This window comes from Plecotus auritus (genome assembly GCF_963455305.1).
Source record: "Plecotus auritus genome assembly, chromosome: 7".
Taxonomy (NCBI): Eukaryota; Metazoa; Chordata; class Mammalia; order Chiroptera; family Vespertilionidae; genus Plecotus; species Plecotus auritus.
The window spans coordinates 87,360,427-87,374,790 of record NC_137774.1 but is presented as its reverse complement, the minus strand read 5'-3'; the positions used below and the strand labels follow the sequence as shown (position 1 = coordinate 87,374,790).

Genomic DNA, 14,364 nt, shown 5'->3' with positions numbered 1-14,364 from the left:
ACAGTATTCCCTGTAGATTTGAGCAGAAATTACATTGCCCCCCTTTTTCTTTAACGTTCACTTACTCATTCTTTTAGTCACTCACCAAATATTTATTGAGAGAGCCTACCGCCTGCAGGCTCCCTACTGTGCCCGGCTCCGAGGGCACTCCCCTGCCCCAGTTTCTGTTGCTTAGAGTTCAGTGGCGAGGATCAGGGCGCGCCTAAAAAATGGTGAGCGTGCTGCCTGCTTCCAGGGGGCTGGCTTCCAGCTCCCCGCTCAGGTAGGCTTCATCCTAAATAGGTGTGATGGATGCGTGGGCTGGCAGGTGACCTGCAGCAGTGAGGAACAGCGACGTGTCTCTGATTCTCACACGTGTTGACTTGTACAGCGGGACAGGGTTTATTTATAGCAGAACATGAGGGAGTTTGTGGAGGAGTGGAACCCACTGGGCTGAGAGTGTCAGATGCGTCTGAGAGATGGGAAGCATGGCATCAGAGGCAGCTAAGGGCTGTGAAGGACGGGGAACTGGAGAGCAGGGTGGAGGTGACAAGTGCAGGGAGGCTCCAGAGCTTCGGACCCCCGGCCCGGGGGCGTGGGGAAGGGATTGGTGCTTGTCCAAGGGGGTGCGAGCTGATTCAGAGAGGGCTATTGAGAGTCGAGAAGGAGGGGCAGCTTCGAAATGATCATGTTTGAGTGCTGCCTGGTAGGAAATACAGTCAATAGTATCTGATAACTATAGATGGTGCCAAGTGGGTACTGGAAATATCAGGGGACACCTTGTAAAGTATGTGATTGTCTAACCACCATCCTGTACACTGAAACTAATACAAAATAATATTGAATGTAACCATAATTGAAAAAATAATATTGCTATTTTAAATAATTTTCAATGATAATTTCAAGTTTCATCTTGAAATATATATTGCTATGGTATAAAAATAAAATTGATATTTGCCCATTAAAAAAAGATGGTGGGTTAAGGACTCAGGAAGCAGATTGGGCGCCAATCCCTGCAGCCCTAGGGGAAGGCGAGCTGACAGGTGAGCTTGAGGGCAGATGTATAAATAAGAGAAAGTAGAGTGATTGCCGTTGATGGCAAGGACTTCACAATGAGAGCTTCCTGGTGGTTTTCTGGTCTGGACTGATCTCAAGTAATTGGGGTTGATAAGCAAAGAAAAGACCCCTATTAAATTAATATTCCTACTTTATTTGCGTGGTTTGTTTGTGTTTAAGTGTGTAACAGTGATGATTTGAAAATTAGCTTGTAGGCATGCAAATATTTCTTCATAACTTTCAGTTCCTAATGTACTGTGATCTATTAGAGTATGGTAAAGAGTCATTAAACAATTAATTTACACGGAAGAATATTCATGCAGAATTCCTAATAAAATGAGCTTTAAAATGCTCATTTAAAAACTTGCTAAAATGGGTCTTTACTTGGAATCATAAGCTACTTCGGAGGGTGGTGGTTTGAGTAAATAAAGATATGATTTTATTGCCACTTGAGCTTCTGATTTGAGAGACAGGTGCTGCCCAGTAGCCGGCCCTGCTGCCCTCTCTTGGCTGCGCTGCTGTTCTGGCATCGAGGGTTAAACAGTGTGCGGGTTGCTGGGTCCTCACGGCATTCGTAAACTCAAACCTGATGGGCTCGGAGCCCAAGTGCACTGAGTCTCTCGGTCTCAGCCCCTCATTAATGTCTTTCTTCCCTGCTGCTCCTCTGGGGACGTCATCTGTTACCTCCCCGCTTTGCTGCTTTAGAAACAAATGCAGTCAGACCCACATAAACTGGACTTCGGACTGAAACCTGAGTTCCTGAGCCGTCCTCCAGGCCCCAGTCTCTTCGGAGCCATCCACCACCCCCACGACCTGGCACGGCCTTCGACCTTGTTCTCTGCTGCAGGTGAGTTCCGAGGGGCCCGGGGCACCGAGACAAGTTGTTCTCGGGTAGCTGTGTGTTTGCACTCTGGGCCACCGCTCAGTCACTCCCTGCAAAACAGTCCGTGCCAGCCGTGAGGCCACTCACAGCGCAGCGAGGGAAATGGGCCTCCTTCGTTGATAATCCTTTTTCCTTAAAGAAGGAAACAAACATCATCTTTCCCTTCAGACACTCACGTTGCTTTGGCTCGTTATTTGCTTCTATATTAAGCCAGTATAACTCACAAGCACATCAAATGCTACTGAAGAAAGATCAGAACGTTTGCAAGGGCAAATGGGAAGGAATCGGCCCAGCACTTTCATAATGATGCGGTTGCCCTCACTTGGTGCCCACAGAGCTCAGTCGCTTTGCACCACGATGCTCAGTCATGCTGTGTTTGAGGGTCTGAAGATAAAGAAATAGAGCTGAGCCTTGAACAGCACAGTTTGAATCATGTGGGTCCACATATGTGTGGGGTTTTTTCACTGAATATACACACAGCACTGCAAATGTATTTCTCTTCCTTATGATTTCCTTAATATTTTCTTTTCTCTAACTTACTTTATTGTAAGAATATGGCATATAATACAACATAGAAAATATGTGTTAGTCGAATTTTTATGAGTAAGGCAGTGGTTCTCAACCTTTCTAATGCCGTGACCCTTTAATACGGTTCCTCATGTTGTGGTGACCCCCAACCATAAAATTATTTTTGTTGCTACTTCATAACTGTAATTTTGCTACAGTTAATGAATCATAATGTAAATATCTGTGTTTTCCGATGGTCTTAGACTCTACAGCAGCGGTTCTCAACCTGTGGGTCGCCTAAGACCATCGGAAAACACAGATATTTACATTATGATTCATTAACTGTAGCAAAATTACAGTTATGAAGTAGCAACAAAAATAATTTTATGGTTGGGGGTCACCACAACATGAGGAACCGTATTAAAGGGTCACGGCATTAGAAAGGTTGAGAACCACTGGAGTAAGGCATCTGGTCAACAGTAGGCTATTAGTTAAGTTTCAGGGGAGTCAAAAGTTATATGCAGGTTTTCTACTGCGCAGGGGGTTGGCGCCCCTAACTCCCACATTGTTCAAGGGTCCCTGTAGTTACGCTAGTGGCTGGCAGTAGGGCCTGTGATAGGGAGGGTGGAGCAGTTGGTTGCTGGTTGGTTGTAATAATGCAGGAAATGTAGGGGACAGGGTATGAAACACCCAGGAGATGTGCTCGTTAACGTCTGAGAGTGCGCACGGCCAGGGGCTGCTGAGGGTCACTGCTCCGGTGGCCACCCGCTTGTGTGCCAGGTCCATGCAAACGAAAGGCCGTGGCTGGTGGGAGGATTGGGTGGACGAGCACAGCCTCTGTCGCAAAGGTTCCTTACTCAGTCTTTTCTAAAGCTGTCCTCAGTGCAGGCACCTGGTCCGGGTGCCCACTTGATAAGATAGTAAGCAACGCCACGAGGCTCCCTGTAGTGACCAGCTCCATAGTCCAATACCCGCCGTGCTGGGTAGAAGTGTTCTTCTGGACATAAGTCTCCGAGGGGCTCCCTGCTTCTCATCCTCAGGGAACAAGTTGCACATCCACCCTGCCTGCCGCCTCCCCAGACTTTTATCCGGGACTTGCTTTTGGTGGACCTAAAGCTCTTCCATTCAAGATGAAACACCCACATTGGGAGAAATCATTTTAATGGGCTTTGTTGCCAAACCAGTGAATCACCCTGGAGGGCAGATGGAATTTGCGAAGTTCTCAGGTTTTCCTCTGTCAGTTCTATCTAGGGACGTATTTGAAGGCCTTGTTACCATGGCATCTAGGCTCTGAGACAGGGCCACGTTAAGAGCAATTTTGGGAGAGAATAGATTTCTCCCTGGCTTCCGTCTGGGCCAAGCAGATGAATGGGCTTATTTTGCTTCAATAACTTGGGGACTGCAAGGTACCCTGGGGCCCGGGCCCGGCGAAGCTCCTGTCTTCCCAGAAGCATTAACGAGCTTGCACACACAGCGTTCAGCCAGGTGTTTACTTAGCTGTACCTCTAATAACTAGCGAGTGTGCTGGGCTGCACCCGCTCTGTGGAGACGGGGTATCATTTCTGCACTTTCTGGATGGAGAGCAAGTCACCATCTAGGGCTGAGCAGAGAACTGCTCGGGTGCCTTCTAATTCTGGGACACCGGACGTGGGCCTCTGTGCTGGGGGGCTCCCCCACACCCCAGACCACGGGCCCTTGCAGGATGGGGAACAACGATCTGGAACATAAACCGAGTCAATAGTGTTTTGGGACAGGACGACCCTCCATTTTAATCTGTGTTTCTGCAGCAACTTATACTTGTTCATGGGAGTTTAGTCCAAGTGCAAGGGATTCTAGAATAGTTGCTAGTGAATTCATTAGGCCCTGTTTATACTTCCCTTCTGGGAGGTAATCTTTTGTGGTGCCAGCAATATTGGATTCTGCCCCAAATGGATATTTGGTGAAACTTTCAATCGGTATGTAAAATTTGCGCACACTTCTTAATTCAGCCACTTTTGTCCTACCGTTGGGCACTAGTGCCTGGAATAAACGAAAGGGGCCTCTTCAGATGACCCTGGCCAGAGCCAAGCCTGCCTCCTCAGCTCCCCCTGTACAGCCATCAGCCAGTGTGGGCCCCGAGCTCCCGGGATACTGTCCTTCCCTCATTCACATGTGCGCATTCTCTCTCTCTGATTCTCTTTCCTTCCCCAGCTCCCTTCAAGAAAAGGATTTAAGGCATCTTAAGTACATATTGTGTAAGGCAAATTATAAAGTAGAGGAGGAAATAGGGATAAAGGAAAAACCACAAAGTTAGGCCTAAGTTCCCTGGTGGGCAGACGAGGAGAGCCAGTTATAAGATTATTAGTGTCCACCCTGGCCGGTTTGGCTCAGTGGAAAGAGTGCCAACCTGTGGATGGAAGGGTCCCAGGTTCGATTCTAGTCAAGGACATGTACCTCGGTTGCAGGCTCAACCCCTAGCCCTGGTCAGGGTGGGAGCAGGAGGCAACCCATCAATGTATCTCTCTCACGTCGATGTTTCTGTGTCTCTCCCTCTCCCACTCTCTCTAAAAATCCATGGAAAAATGTCCTCAGGTGAGTATTAACAAAAAACACCACCACGCACAGATTATTAGCGTCCAGAACATGTGAGTAAACTGGCTGACCTGGCACTGCAGACAGAGTGACAGCGGAGGACCTGTCTCCCAGGACCTAGAGGAGCGCAGCCGTTTCTTAGGGCCGGGCATACACTGTCGTCCAATGCGGGGCTGAGCCCCCTGGGACATTCTCAGGAAAAGAGAGTCTGGGGGCCCAGACATGCAGCTTCATGTGGCCGCTCCTGAGCCAGACGTTAGGACGTGTAGTCTCCACACCAGCGTTTCTCAGAGTGAAAGACGGGCTCCCGTCATGGTCAGAGTCCCCTCTTGGAGAGGCGGTGAGCCGTGGACATAGTGTGGCTCTCCTTCCTTCAGTGAAGAGCCTTTCCTGGCATTTTTTAACCCGGCATTTCCTCTGACTTTTTGGTTATAGAACCCCCGTCCCCAGCAGTGTTTTTTGATGATTCTAATGTTGTCCGTCAGTGTCTTTCTTCTTCCTGGTGTTGCCTGGGTGGCCCTAGCCTGTCCTTCCTTCACATGTTCCCTCTTGGGGTCGGCAGGCCACTAGGAGCCAGCTGTATTGCAGAAGCTGGCTTCCTGGCGGATCTGATCCACTGTGTTTGACTCCACAGGTGCTGCACACCCCACGGGGACCCCTTTTGGGCCACCTCCTCATCACAGCAACTTCCTCAACCCTGCTGCTCACCTAGGTGAGTTGCCGACAGTGACGGGAAGTGATGGGTGTGTTTCAGAAAACCTCTTTACTGTGGCTCTGCCGCACTTCCTGGCAAGTTGGCCCTGATCCTGGCCGCCTTGCTTACTCCTCAGGGAGGGGACGGTGACTTGTGCAAGTCTGAGAAGGTGCCGTGCGCCTCCAGAGTTCAGCACTTCTGACGGCACACTCTTCAGGGAGCAGCCCCGTGCTCTGGCTGGAGGCTGATGTGTGGGGAGTGGAAGCCAGCCAGGGTCCCTCGGGGAGTCACATTTACAGCAGCCCCTGCTGCCCTTGGAGGAGGTGGTGAACTCACCCTTGTCTACAGACGGGCACCTCCTGGCGCTGGAAGGAAAGACCAGATGAGGCTTTGATGAGTCACTACCCATTATGTCTTCATCACCTCACATTTCACGCCGTAGTCATGTGTCTCTTCCTAGCAAAGGTGCACGCCGTGTTCGTGGCCTGGATTTGATATTTTCTGCAAGTGTGCAAGCAGAGGCAGGCTGTGGTATGCCTGACAACAGGGTTGTCATATGTCAGCCTTCAGGATTTCATCCTCGATTTATTTTAAGATGTCATCTCACCTCTGTTCCATTAGAACCTATAGCGCAGGCCCCCGGGCCGGGGGAGGGGGAGGCAGCAGGAGGCATCTTAGAACATGTGGCTTGAGTAACGTTCCCCGCACGCCCTCCCACTGCCCCCACAAGAGAAATGGGCAGAATGCACGCTGTTGTGTGAATACTGTGCTAACTGCCTACGTCGGGTGCGATAGGAACCTTTGCATGACCTGGTAGAAGAGGGACAGAGCAGGTCTGAGTGCAGAGGCACGGCTCCCAGAAGTTCCGACGTGCTCACGCAGCCTGTCCTTCTCCCCACTCTCGTCTGCAGAGCCTTTCAACCGGCCGTCTACGTTCACCGGCCTGGCAGCAGTTGGTGGCAATGCCTTCGGGGGACTTGGAAACCCTTCAGTTAGTGAGTACCTCTAACTTCTTAAAATCTGTCTGGGACTGTTTATCTCCTCAAATCTGTCTACAGCTCAAGACCTTTCTAGATAAAAAGAAACTAAGCCCTTGGGAAGTAAATTGAGGTTTTATCATTGCGAAATCAGGTGTAGACAATGGAGTTAGGCATACGTGTGCATTTACATCAAAACCAACTTTTTAAGGATAACCCACTGTTAATATATGTCACGGATGGTTAGGAAAGATGATGTAGTTAATTGAACTCCAAAAAGTTTGCTTAAATTCATAGTTTCATCCACATTCCATCTCTGCTACCCCAGACTTCAGCCACTAGAGGGGAAAACAAACTTCATCTTGCCTTTGGCATTGGTGGGCTTGAAAAAGCTCGATGAAGAATAGCAGGAAAACAACAGCAGGCTCAGGGGAGTGAAGACCTGGGAACATTTCTTGCTCCATAATCTGGGAGGATCGGCTAGTTTTCTACGGCTAGAAAGTCTGTCTCACACAGGAAGAGAGTCACAGCATCTGCTAGACATCATGTAGCCACTGGATAGCATGCACTCACCTGCTTTGTTTCACGACATCCATACGTCATGGTCTCCGAGTACAGAGACATAGAATGCAGTGCAAGCAGCCATCACCATCCCGTCCAGCTTGGAGACCTGTGTGTGTTTAGCTCTCTTATCTCTGTAACACCCCTTTGCTAAAGTTGTGGGAAGAGGAGCAGTCACATTAGCAGGGCTGCAGTCGATAGTGGATGACCCTGAATTCTACGCTGAATTGAGTGTTCTTCGTTAAGTCACCCTATCGCACTGTACCCTCTGCATGCTGGGACTTGTGCATGCATGGATGTTTAACTAGGTCAGTGTTCGGCAAACGGCGGCTTGCGAGCCACATGCGGCTCGCGAGCCGCAGTTTGCCGCTCTGTTGACTGAGTTTGCCAACCACTGAACTAGGTCATCTTGACATCTGCGTGGTCCCTGCCCTTTTTCGTCCGCCCCCTCACCCCACTTTGCCTTTGGTTTAAGAAAGAAAGAAAAGCTGTGAGCTGCCTCTCCAGCATAGGACAAGTTCCTCTAATGAATTTGTTAATCTCCTTTCCTTTTCCAGCTCCCAATAATATGTATTCATTTTAACTCTGAATGCTGTTAAAAGTTTTTTGGTAAGTACCTTCATTACAGCAGATTATATAATTTCTCTTAAACCTTTTTGTTCTCCACTTCACCATTTCAGCACCCAACTCAATGTTCGGCCACAAGGATGGCCCCAGTGTGCAGAACTTTAGCAACCCTCACGAGCCCTGGAACCGGCTGCACCGAACGCCTCCGTCGTTCCCGACCCCTCCGCCCTGGCTGAAGCCAGGGGAGCTGGAGCGTGGCGCGTCCGCTGCAGCTCATGACAGAGATAGAGATGTAGATAAACGAGACTCATCTGTTAGTAAAGATGACAAAGAAAGGTACGGAAAGAAACCGCTCTCGATCCCGCTGGGGTAGCCCGCTCTGTGCCAAGTACCAGCCACCCACCTCCCTGCCCAGCCTTGTGCTTCAGCTGCCCCGTAACCTCAGCTCTTCACACAGCCGGGCCGTGGCACCCCAGAGCGCCCCCCCACCCCCACCCCATGGTGCATTGTGGCAGAATAGAACCCTAGCAGAGCGGGAGTCCCCACTCAGAGCAGTTACACATGCAGACCCTCCCCGTGCCTGTGAGCACTAACGTGTCCAAACATAGCTCTCCCTCTACACAAGAGCAAGGTGGCGCTCTGGACAGACACACACAGCATGCATCCACACCATGTTTGCTTTCCCTTTTGTGCAGTCCATTAAACCATGCATAGGTCTCTCTTTTTTTCCTCTCTCTCTCTTTTTGTTTTTTTCTTTGAGAAAGTCATGTTTGCATTGCCTCATCATATTTTTCTGAAATTTTGTTCAAACTCAACTCCTTAGCTCTCACAGATGACTAATAAAAGTTTGCTAACCTATATTTAGAGGAACATCAACAAGCAGTTTTATTGGTTTGGGTTTGTTTTGCCGGTGGATAATTTTTACTAACCATTTGTATCTCTGTACTTGGTAACCCAGGCCTAAAAAATAATTGGCCGTAAAGAGGAAAACGCTATTTTTTTCTCTGAAGAATGTCATAAGCATTCTTGACAGTGTGTCCCTTTTTTTCCCCTTCAGGCTATTTCCATTTTGAACCAACTAAATAAGCAAGGAATACACAAGATACGCTTGACAGAAAATATCTAATAACAGTTTCCTTTTGGTACTTAAGACTCAAATATTGTCCAAATCTTTCACTTTTCTCTAACTGTATGTTGTATATGTGTGTGTATCCTAGTGATTTAAAACAATTCAACTTTGCCCTAACCGGTTTGGCTCAGTGGCTAGAGCATCGGCCTGCGGACTCAAGGGTCCCAGGTTCAATTCCATTCAAGGGCATGTACCTTGGTTGCTGGCATATACCCAGTAGGAAGTGTGAAGGAGGCAGCTGATCGATGTTTCTCTCTCATCGATGTTTCTAACTCTATCCCTCTCCCTTCCTCTCTGTAAAAAATCAATAAAATATATTTTAAAAAAAATAAGTAAATGTAAAACAGTTCAACTTTGCCAGCTCTAAATGTGACAGACTAGTAGATATTCATCATAGCCCATCATGCTAATAACTGAGTTCTTTCTTATAAATTTTCCTTCAAGGCAGTAGGATAAAACCTCTTGGCCAATGGGAGGACCTTTGTAACAGGCAGCGCTGAGCTGTAAACGGCCATGGTGAGGCACCCCTGGAGTGGATGTGCCCAGACCAGCAGGTCTCCATAGACAGGCTGTCCGGAGAGAGAACAGGTGTGGCAGCAAACATTTTCCTTGATGGAGTCAAATGGGCTCTTGGATCAGCAGTTGCCAACCGGTGGTCGGTGAGGTCCGAAAGGTTGGCAACCGCTGTCTTGGATTAAAGTCAGGAAACCTAATAAAACACACTCTCCTTCAATCTTACCTTTCAAAGATGCTCTTCTTAGCCTTTGCACGTGCACTAGAAACAAAATTTGTAAGGAAAAACTTAATTCCCACTGCAGCCACTCACCTTCTGAGCCTTGCCAGGCTGAGCCAGCGTGGCATCCTGCTTGTCCCCTCATGCTCCCCGTGTCTGTCTGGGGCGGCCCCTAAGTCTTGCCAGACTCTCAGTCTTCCCTCTTCAAGTTTTACCTCATTGTCGTTCTGTTGCTTTGCATCCTCTGCCCAGTATTCTCAAGTCCCCACCCAAGACAGGCCTCTAGGGTTCTTTTACATTTGCATTCATAGATGCTTTTAAAATTGTCCTGTATTCCCAGGAGGTTTTGTGTCTATGGACCTGCTTGTCCTACTGGCGTTCTCCATCATCTCATCAGATGTTGGCTTTCTTGTTTTTCCTAATGCAAACGTCCTTTACCACAGCCCCACGGTCCTGAAATCGTAGTTTCCTTCCAACCCCCTCACATACCACATCTTGAAGACTGCTCTGTGTCTACGTTTTTCACTCTGAAACCAGCTGTCAGGAGTCGGAAATGCCCATAGTTGTCACGTTGAACTGTTCCTCCCACTGGCTCTGTGTGACTAAGTGACGAAAGGTCCTATTTGCCTTCAGGCTCTGAAAACTTGGTTCTCAACCCCGGCTGGTCCTGAGAGTCCAGCCCAGTGGGCAATGTGGCCCGTCACTCATCCACAGGCCACCTGGCTTTCTGAAAGCTCTTCCTCTGTGGTCTTGAGGCCCCTGACACTTACATACAGAGAATGACTTTCCCTGGAGACTCCCCACTCGCCCTCACCCCTAGCACTTCACCCCCATTGAGCTTCCTCTACAATGAGGTAAGATCAGGTGGCTGGCTTCGCCATGGTGACCGTGGGAACCAGCCCCAAGCCACCCTTCTCACACCATGTCATTGGCAGCCCCGGCCAGCCGACAAGCCCATTTCACTTGCTTCCTGTCTCCCTCTCCTCCCGCAGGGAAAGTGTGGAGAAGAGACACTCCAGCCACCCTTCACCAGCACCTGTCCTCCCGGTGAGCACCCTGGGACACACCCGCGGCTCCACTGAACAGATCAGGGGTCATTTGAACACTGAGGCTCGTGAGAAAGACAAATCCAAAGAGAGGGAGAGGGACCACTCCGAGTCCCGCAAGGACCTGACCGCGGAGGAGCACAAGGCGAAGGAGGGCCACCTGCCCGAGAAGGACGGCCACGGCCATGAGGGGCGAGCCATGGGCGAAGAGGCCAAGCAGCTGGCCCGGGTGCCGTCGCCCTACGCGCGGACCCCTGCCGTGGAGGGCGCCAGGCCCAACAGCACCTCGAGCCGCGAGGCTGAGCAGCGCAAGAGCGAGCCGGCCTACGAGAACCCCAAGAAGAGCTCAGAGGTCAAGGTGAAGGAGGAGCGCAAGGAAGACCACGACCTCCCCGCGGAGGCCGCGCAGACCCACCGGTCCTCGGAGCCGCCGCCTCCCCACTCCTCGTCCAGCGTGCACCCGGGGCCCCTGGCCTCCATGCCCATGGCGGTGGGGGTGACGGGCATTCACCCCATGAACAGCATCGGCAGCCTGGACAGGACTCGCATGATGACGCCCTTCATGGGCATCAGCCCCATCCCGGGCGGAGAGCGGTTTCCGTACCCTTCTTTCCATTGGGACCCCATTCGGGACCCTCTGAGGGATCCCTACCGAGAACTTGACATTCACCGGAGAGACCCGCTGGGCAGAGACTTTCTGCTGAGGAACGACCCCCTCCACCGTCTCTCGACCCCCCGGCTGTACGAAGCTGACCGCTCCTTCAGAGACAGGGAGCCCCACGATTACAACCACCATCACCACCACCACCACCACCCGCTGTCCGTGGACCCGCGGCGGGAACACGAGCGGGGCGCGCACCTGGACGAGCGGGAGCGCCTGCACATGCTCCGGGAGGACTACGAGCACTCGCGGCTGCACCCCGTGCACCCCGCCTCGCTGGACGGACACCTGCCGCACCCCAGCCTCCTCACGCCGGGGCTCCCCAGCATGCACTACCCCCGAATCAGCCCCACAGCGGGGCACCAGAATGGACTCCTCAACAAGACCCCTCCCACCGCCGCGCTGAGCGCGCCGCCCCCACTCATCTCCACGCTGGGGGGCCGCCCAGTCTCCCCCAGAAGGACTACTCCTCTGTCAGCAGAGATGAGGGAGAGGCCGCCTTCCCACACTCTGAAGGATATCGAAGCGCGATAAGGAGAGAACAGGCCACGGGAGAGGAGGCTCACCAACAGCACCAGACTCGGAGCGGAGTGAGCCAGTGGGCGCCCGGAGCCCCAGCTCTCCCTGTAAACAATGTATAGACTCAGTGCAGATTTTGAAATGTTTTTGTATATTATATGTTGAAATTTTTCAGATATTTTAGCCAAGTCATATGTTCTCATGTGTCCAACCCTTTTGGTTTCTCGTATAAAACTTTTTGATTTGAACCAAAACAGTGAAGATGACAATACACACTGATGTGTTCATTGGGGAGAAAACAGACAGCAGTCCGCACGATCCACCGTGCAAGCTCTTTCAGATGAGAAGGGAAGGCCTTGTACATAGTTGTGTAAAAATAGATTGCTTCATGAGCTAAGGGTTCATATATGCAAAAGGGTAAGATGAAAGCTTTACTTTGTACAAATGTAAATAGGTAAAGATTAAGTAACATAATACATTAATACTTCTTAAAATGTGCTCTTTGCAAACTTAATCTCAGTGAACACGGTCTGCAAGGCTGTGTTCCCCTGTATTGTTAGAGACAGCTAAACCCTTCAACTATGCAATGAATGTTCAGGCTTTTCACAAAAGCCCGCCCAACTCAAAGGAGCCTTTTCAGATCCATTTACAACATACTTAAGGTCATATTTTCCCTGAACAAGCGCTTATGTGATAGGACTCTGTTTTCCTTGCTTATTTTTTCAAATGGAGAAACATCCTCTTTTGCAAATTGGACCCCAGGCCGAAATTTTGGCTCTAAAGTTCCTGCTTGTGGGCTGCTGGGGCAGAGTGTGGCCCCAGAGAGGTCAGAGGCCCTGAGCAGCCAGTGCGGGGAGGCCAGGAGTGGTCAGATGCCAAAATCAGGGGACACAAACAGGTTGCCAGCATCTCGTCACCATCAGTCATGTGATTTCACACATACCTCATGTGGGAACCATGCGTTTTTTAGCGTGTCCTATTTCCTACCCGTACACACTTCCTCGTTTTGTAATGAGATTCAGTCACACCCAAACAGATCCTGAAAGAAAGCTTAGAGTTTTCTCAGATGATGGATATGTTTTCACTATTCAATAACCAACAGATCAAAGGGGCACATTTCCTAATGTGACTCCCTGTATTCTAGTCGGTGATAAAGTCTGGGAGCGGCCCTGCGGAGCCACAGAGCGTTACCGAGGGTGGAAGGTGGCTGAGACAAAGTCTTGTGTGTGCGCGTGTTTTTAAGTTTGCATCAATCTTAATGTCTCTTCATAATATTTTATAATACATTAAGCCTCTTGTCTACATATTTGGAGAGAATATGACTTTACTAGCAGAGAAATACAATATATCTTGTCTACTGGACTGTAAAATATATGTACGAAATAAAATTAGTTCCATTGGTCTTCTAGTATATTAAAGTGCTATCTGACGTTGTTATCCTGTTTTTGGAGAAAAAGAAGTTAACTACAGACCATTGTTTCTAATAAGCAGAGAGATCTATTTTAGTAGTAAACTGAAGGTTTAGTTGTGAGCTTCAGAATTTTGTGAAATCCAGATGTTGTGCAGTGGTTTTTTTTTGGGCTTTTTTTTTTTTTTTAAGACAACAACTAAAAAGGAAAAAGAATCCAAGGAATATGTACACTGGAACTGTAGTGGTAGCTTCAGTATTGTAAAGAGATTGTTCTATACGGACCTTTTGCTGTTTCTCCTGTATGTAATAAAGTCCTTTCTAGACCCTATGTGAACAGAAAAGTGAAGCGACTGACTTCAGCATGTTCTCAGCGGCGGAGCCTTCTTGTGTAATGTAAACTGTGCCATGTTATTAAAAAATGTGAACGAAGCTTTCAGCTGCTTGTCTGTGTGAGCTGGCCGTCCGGCCTCGGGGAGGAGCCCTGCTCGCAAGCCCTGGCTCTGACCCTCCCTGGGCCCAGCCGAGTGAGCGCGGAGGCTGCCCCGCACACTGGCTGCCCCACCTAGGCATCCACCCACTAGTTTCTGTAGACGTTCGGGCTCCAGTCAATTGTAGAACCTTCTATTTTTTTATATTCTAAGCAAAAGACTGCATTGGGGAAGGTACTTCTGGATTGTAGGTGAGCCTGTGTAGGCCAGGTTAGCAAGTAGGCCTGCTCAGCGTTTGCTTTCTCTGCATTGGTGACAAACCGGATATCGGGCCTCTGGCCACAGTCTTTGTGTGCCTGTCCCTTTGCATTTCACCCTGGGGACTCTGGTGTTGATTGAGACCTTGTAGATATTTTTTACCTTGTCAACTTTTTTCTGTGTCTTGTTGAGTGACATGGCAAATCCCTCATCAGTTTGCAGACTTCTGCCTCATCCTCAAATTGGTTTTATGTTTTTTTTAAGATGGAGAAATTATTAAATTTTACTGTGTCAGCCTGATGAGGCTTCTGTTTGGATGTACAGACTCAGTGCATGTTTGTATCAGGAGAACAACAAGTAAAGCAGTCCAGGTTAGTGGGACAT

General features: G+C 49.4%; 1 protein-coding gene across 2 annotated transcripts in view; it reads left to right on the top strand.

Moving 5' to 3' along the window:
- AUTS2 (activator of transcription and developmental regulator AUTS2) overlaps window positions 1-13,479 on the top strand; it is a 1,178,049-nt gene extending 1,164,570 nt beyond the window's left edge. For both annotated transcript variants that reach the window (XM_080682460.1, XM_080682459.1), the window contains exons 15-19: window positions 1,741-1,882; window positions 5,631-5,708; window positions 6,602-6,685; window positions 7,909-8,131; window positions 10,650-13,479. In XM_080682460.1, the coding sequence (XP_080538586.1) occupies window positions 1,741-1,882; window positions 5,631-5,708; window positions 6,602-6,685; window positions 7,909-8,131; window positions 10,650-11,898 (1,776 nt within the window). In that variant the 3' untranslated portion in view covers window positions 11,899-13,479. The remainder of the gene's footprint in view (window positions 1-1,740; window positions 1,883-5,630; window positions 5,709-6,601; window positions 6,686-7,908; window positions 8,132-10,649) is intronic.
- Window positions 13,480-14,364: the final 885 nt, after the last annotated feature.